General features: G+C 56.2%; 1 protein-coding gene across 1 annotated transcript; it reads left to right on the plus strand.

Annotated features, from left to right (window-relative positions):
• The first annotated feature begins 612 nt into the window (after window positions 1-612).
• Window positions 613-1656, plus strand: MCL1 (myeloid cell leukemia 1). The gene is made up of 2 exons (XM_009892033.1): window positions 613-861; window positions 1342-1656. Exons 1-2 carry the CDS (start codon window positions 616-618, stop codon window positions 1456-1458), a joined length of 363 nt encoding a protein of 120 aa, XP_009890335.1. The 5' UTR covers window positions 613-615; the 3' UTR covers window positions 1459-1656.
• Window positions 1657-5741: the final 4085 nt, after the last annotated feature.

Below are 5741 nucleotides of genomic sequence, written 5' to 3' on the forward strand. Positions count from 1 at the left end.
ATGTGAGCTGGCATTGGTATTTGAGACTTCTGTAGGGACGGTTACCTTCGTGTGTGCAGAAAAGGAACTGGCTTCAGGAAGGCTTCCTGTTAGTTTGAGCAACAACAAGCAACGCCTTTCAGTTTCGTAAAGGGTTGTCTTGTTTGCTTATTCATGAGGTGCCACTACAGGTCAAACTGGGGAATTCTGTTGTTCCAGTCACTGAAACCATGTTAATAAAACAACGTGTCTGACTGTCCTTCGTTTTGGCTTGAGGGATGGGGCTCACACCGGGCTGCAGACCCGACTTCTGGGCTTGGTTCTGACGTGGTGGGACTTTAAAGCCCTTGTGAGATAAGGGAGTGTGACGTGCACAGAGTCAGCAGCTGTGCCCGAGGTGGGGAGGAAGGAACTAGAAATGGGTTACAGGCTCTTTCTTCATCTGGCCCAGGTGAGTGTGAGCAGCCAAGCCCTCTGTAGAAGCAGGCAGGTGCTTGCTCTCTATCACTGATGCTTGCTAGTGACTCTTACAGTTTTTGGACTGAAAGCACGGGGGCTGCATATTCTTAGTGGTGGCCTTGCAGCGTATTTGGTGTTGTGTGTGTGCCTACCTCTAAACGAGCATGTCTTGCAGGGATGCTGCGGAAGCTGCAAATCCAGAAAGAGGAAGATCTGCAGTCGGTGCACGAAGTGGCTTCCCACGTGTTCAGTGATGGAGTAACAAATTGGGGTCGAGTGGTGACGCTCATCTCATTTGGTGCCTTTGTTGCAAAACACCTGAAAAGCATAAACCAGGAGAAGTGCATTGCCTCGTTGGCAGGGATCATCACAGATGCGCTTGTCTCATCTAAGCGCGAGTGGCTGATGAGCCAGGGAGGCTGGGTGAGTCACTGTCCCGAACACTGTGAGCTCTCAGAATAATCCAGTATTTTCCTATTTCTCTAACCTGCTCACTTGCATCCACATGTGTCAGCGAAGCGCAGAGATGACTCACTGCTCCAGTTAAAACCACACTTTCTTTAAAACCACACCTAGCTGGCGTTGTGGTATTTTGAGAGCTCCTTACAGTGAGGTGCCTGAAGCAGTCTTGACCTAAAAATATGCCGCCGCCCAGTGCGGAGGGGGCAGCATTCCCAAAGCTGAGTCAAGTCTGGGGGCACTGACCTTCCTTGAAGCTGGTCCACAGCTGATTGCTGCTTTTGCAGGGTGGGCTGTGGCTATAGTGAGTCTGGGGCAGTGCACTCAGTGGGTGCGCTGGGCAGGCTGTACCCCAGCCCACTCTGCCAGGAAAAAAGGCTTTCCATGCCTTCCTGCCAAAGAAGGGTGGCCGGTGGGGAAATAACTTTCTGTTCTTTCTCTTAGGAGGGCTTTGTCGACTTCTTTCGAGTCGAGGACCTGGAAGGCAGCATCAGAAATGTACTGATGGCGTTTGCAGGTGTGGCTGGACTGGGAGCAAGCTTGGCGTACATGATCCGGTGAGCCAGGGCATGCTGCAGAGGGACAAAACTCGGTGGACTGGCTCTGTTTGGAGCTGGCGAGCTGATCACTTCCTCCTGTGTGTACTTATGAAGCTGAACTTGAGTGACCCAAGGAGAATATCTCGGCATCCCCCTGAGCAATCCTTTCCTAAGAAGGAAGGTGTGATCTGGTCAGATTGTGGCTACTGATGAGGATTTATTGCTTTGGGAAGAGAAGGTGGAAGAATTGATATTCTGCTTCCTTCAAGAGGAAAGCTCAAGTGGACTGCTTCAGTTTTATCCCGGAGGGAACCGATCTGCTTATCAGGAAACCCGTGAGCACCAGCGGCTCTTGTCTGGACTGAAACCTCCTGGGCTTGGCACGGCAGCTGTGTGTGGAGCAGATGTTTCAGGGTTGTGGGGTTCTGGAAATGTGTGTTGTGCTGCTGATGTCCTGCCTGAATTTGTGGCTTTTCTGTTGGAGCAGAAGCGTTGAATGCTGGTGTTGTGTGAGCCTGCGCCTGCCCCCAGGTGTGTGGGCAAGCAGGCCTTTGGCCACTGCCAGCCCTGCATGCCTCCCACCCTCTGGAAGCAGTAGAGCTGTGCCAACAGCCAAGATGTGTGCCCTGCTGCCAGAATGTGGATGCTGGAGCCCCCATGGCCCCTTGCCCCCCAGCAGGGCTTCAGCCCGATCACTGAGCGGGCAGAGGAGAGGTGGGGGCTCGGAGCGGTGACCACAGCCAGCTGCGGTGCGGCTGCATTGGCCTGTCTGGCTGAGCTCAGCTACACTGATGCGACTCACCACACACAGGCAGTTTAAAAGTAGGGAGTGCGTCTGTAAGTATGTAAAACCCCACATGGGGTGGGGAGGCTGTAGAGAACCTGTAAATATCTATAAATCTGTAGAATATGTACATTTTTACAGAGCTAATGACACAAAAAGGAATTTTGAATGTGGTAGAACTGCTTATGGGTGCACTGTACTTCATTCCTCATGTGAAGTAGCATTTTTGTGGCGAAGCCTTCTCCTGCCTTGACTCCAAGCAAGCCTTTCTCTGATGTACTTGAGCAACATTGCCAGGGAGTATAGCGAGGATCAGTGGCCTGGTGGACTCTCATTGTGCCCATGGCTTGCTGGCAACAGTTGATGTTTCTGTTTATTTTAATCTTTTTGGTTATTCTAGCCCTTGTAGTGGGTGGGGAACTGTGGAAGTTGGTATTGATCGCTTCCTTGTCTTCCCTTTCTTTTGATCCTCTAAGCCGCGAGTTGAACGAAGCTGGTGTTTGAATGTAAATGTTCTGGAGCAGAATAAAACTCATCGGCTCGGATCTGCAGCTTGTGCAAGTCCGTCGGTGCTGGCCCTGGGCTTGGTCCCTGGTCTCCAGCTGGTGGTGTTTCTTCTTTGTGGGCTTGCAGTGCTCATCTGCCTTGCACCTTCCGACTGTGGACTGGTTGGTTCTCGGGGACCTCCGCTCTGGGACCAGGTCCTGCGCATCCGCAAACATCCTCATTCATGGTGCTTGACCTGCAGCCTGAGTGATGCCCAATGGAAACCCAAGCGGAGAGCTGAAAGATGGTGCTATTGTCAGGCCTGCTTGTTTGCTGAACAAGCACTTAGTTTTGTCAATAAACATCTTTTGTTTTCAATCCTCTGGTATGAAACTTGCTGTTTCCTGCAGTGAGATACTGACTTGCTAAATGCTCTTGCTCTGCTTTGCTGGTGTAGGCATGCTTGCATGAATGCTGCCTGTGGGGCACCCTGCAGCCTCTTGCTTATGAGAAAGCTTCTGCAGGCTGTGGAAAACTGCTCTGGGTGTCTTGTGTCACCCGTTGGGGCTCCCCAGAGCTGCTGAGTGCTGAGATGCTCTTCTCCTTCACTGTGTACGTGGGCGGGGAAAGTCCATGAGGCGCCTTGTGCTCAGTGCCTGCACGCTCCAAAACAGCTCTTCTTGCAGCACTCGAGGTGTGCTGCAGGTCTGGGTGTCTGTGCTTGGTGGCTGGGGCTTATCCCCCCTGGGTCAGCGAGGCAGGGACCCACAGCCCTGAGGAGAGGGGACCTGCCAGGGGGTGAGCTGTGCTTCTCTTCCAAGTGGGGAGACGTACTGCGGGGCTTCGGTCGTCTAGCCTTCGTCTTGGCCTTCCTGCCTGGGCAGAGCAAGCTGGCATTGCAGTTGCCAGGGAGGCCTCTGTAGGGCAACCCTGCTCCCCCAGACCGCTCCCTGCCCTGCGCTCTCCGAGTTTCGATCCCTGCAGGCTGGGGATGGAGGAAGCGCAGCCTGCCCAGAGCCAGCGGGCGCAGCCCAGCTACGTGCAGACCTCGCTTGGACAGTGCTTTGAACACCTTCCTCCTGCCAGGACCAGCTTCGCTGTGGGAGCTGTGGCTGGAAAATCCCCCTCCTGAGGGGCAAAGCACTTCCCTAACCCAAAAACTGCTGGTGGCTCCAGTTTTGTGGGCCTTAACTGCAGATGGGGCGAGGCGACAGCTTCCTGCAGTGCTGGCGGGGCCCTCGCTACCAAAAACAAACTGGCGGCTCAGCCCTGCTATGCAGATATTGCAAAATGGTTTTTTTTGGTGTGGTGGTGTTTTGTGTGTGTGGGTTTGGTTTTTTTTTTTTTGGTGTTTTGTTTTTTTTTTTTAAATGCTGTCTCTTTGCAAGCTATTTTGGGCCTGTTCGGTCCCCCAGGGCGCGGCGGGGGCCCTCATGCAAAGCTGGGCCTTTGCCATGGAAATATGCAAAGGTGTTGGGGGGGGATCGAGGGGGGAGTTGGGGCTGCTGGCGCTTCCTGGAAGCCGCAGCCTGATAACGCCTGGCTTGCCGCCGGAAAAACCGGGGCTTTCCCCTCCGCGGGGGGGGAGGAATGGAGGGGGAATTAAAGCAGCCGCTGTGTCTCATGGTGTGTGGGGCGGGGAGGCTCCAGGTTAAGGGTGTCTTCAGCAACCTGCCTGCCTTTTTGGGGTCCCCCTTCGCCTGGGACAGAGGGTGGGTGGGCATTGCTCTCCTGGGTTGGGCTTTGGGTGCTGCAGCGCCCTTCCCTCCCCCTGCCTCTGCACCCAGCGGGGCTGAGCCAGGATCTGGCCCCGCTGCCTCCGGCCTTCGAAAGCCAGCATTGACGTCGCTCGTGTGTGTGTGTGTGGGAGGCACATGCAAATGCAGAAAATCCCCTGGCTGGGCAAAACCCACTGATTTCTGCTCATTTCTGACTCGGCGGCCCCACTCCTGCATTGGGGTCTCTGATAATATTTCATGTTATTTCTTGTGACAGGAGCCTGGTCTGCCATTTCCTCAAATGTACCTTTCCTCTCTGGGGGGGTTCCAGGAAGTTGGGGGCACTGCTCCCCTATCTTGCTGGCACAGTTCTTCCCCCAGTAACCTGCCCGGGTGGGGGATGCTGCAGTGCAGCCCCCTCCCAGAGCTGGTGTCTTGCAGGGAGGCCAGTGTGGGGCTGGGTCCGTGGTGAGCCCCTGGGAGCAGAGTTGGGGCACCAGACAGGGACAGGACCCCCCCACTACCGGGGACAGGTCCTTGAAATGGAGAGGCTCTGGGGGAAGAGGGGCTTCCTGGAGCAGCAGTGCTCCCCCCTTCCCCCCCAGACACTGCCCCAGGGTTATCAGGGTGGCCACGGGTGGGTGCTGGGATTGTCCCAGCGGGGGGAGGCCACCGTGTGTGGGGGTGGGTGACTCATTTGGGCTGAGATGACGGTTTGTGGGGGCTGTCACTGCACTCCTGTAATGAACCTGTCAGGCCTTAGCCCCCTGCCTCCCCCAGCACCCCGCAGAAGGGTTGCCGAGGGTCCCATCCTGCGCCCCAGGGAAGGAAGGCCGGTGGCCGGAGGGCTCCGTGCCCTCCCCGGGCTGGGCCGGGTCCCTCTTGGGGTGTCGGGGTGCACCCTTGGGTTCTGTCCCGGCCGGCGAAGCTCTGCCCAGCAACAAGGGCCGCTAATAGCATATGGGGAAGTCACGTGGGCCTCTTCCAGGAACTGAGGCGTCCGGTGCGGCCCATCCCCCTCCCAGGCACACCGGGGGGGTGCCACCGTGTCCCCCGCCTTCCCCGGCTCACCAGCTGGGCCCTGGGCCTCCCTCCTCCTCCTCCTTGGTTGCACACGTCGGTGCCCCCCCGGCATGGGCATTATGAGGGGTGTAGGGGGGGTGTATGGAGGTATTATGGGGACGTGAAGTGTTTGAGTGTGGCGTACAGGGGTGTTTGGGGGGCTTTAGGGGTAGGGGACATGGGGGGTATGTGTGTAGGTGTGCGTATAGGCAAAGAGGGGTGTATGGGATGTGGGTGTGGCTCTGCAGTTATGGG

This window comes from Charadrius vociferus, unplaced genomic scaffold (assembly GCF_000708025.1).
Source record: "Charadrius vociferus isolate BGI_N301 unplaced genomic scaffold, ASM70802v2 scaffold900, whole genome shotgun sequence".
Taxonomy (NCBI): domain Eukaryota; kingdom Metazoa; phylum Chordata; class Aves; order Charadriiformes; family Charadriidae; genus Charadrius; species Charadrius vociferus.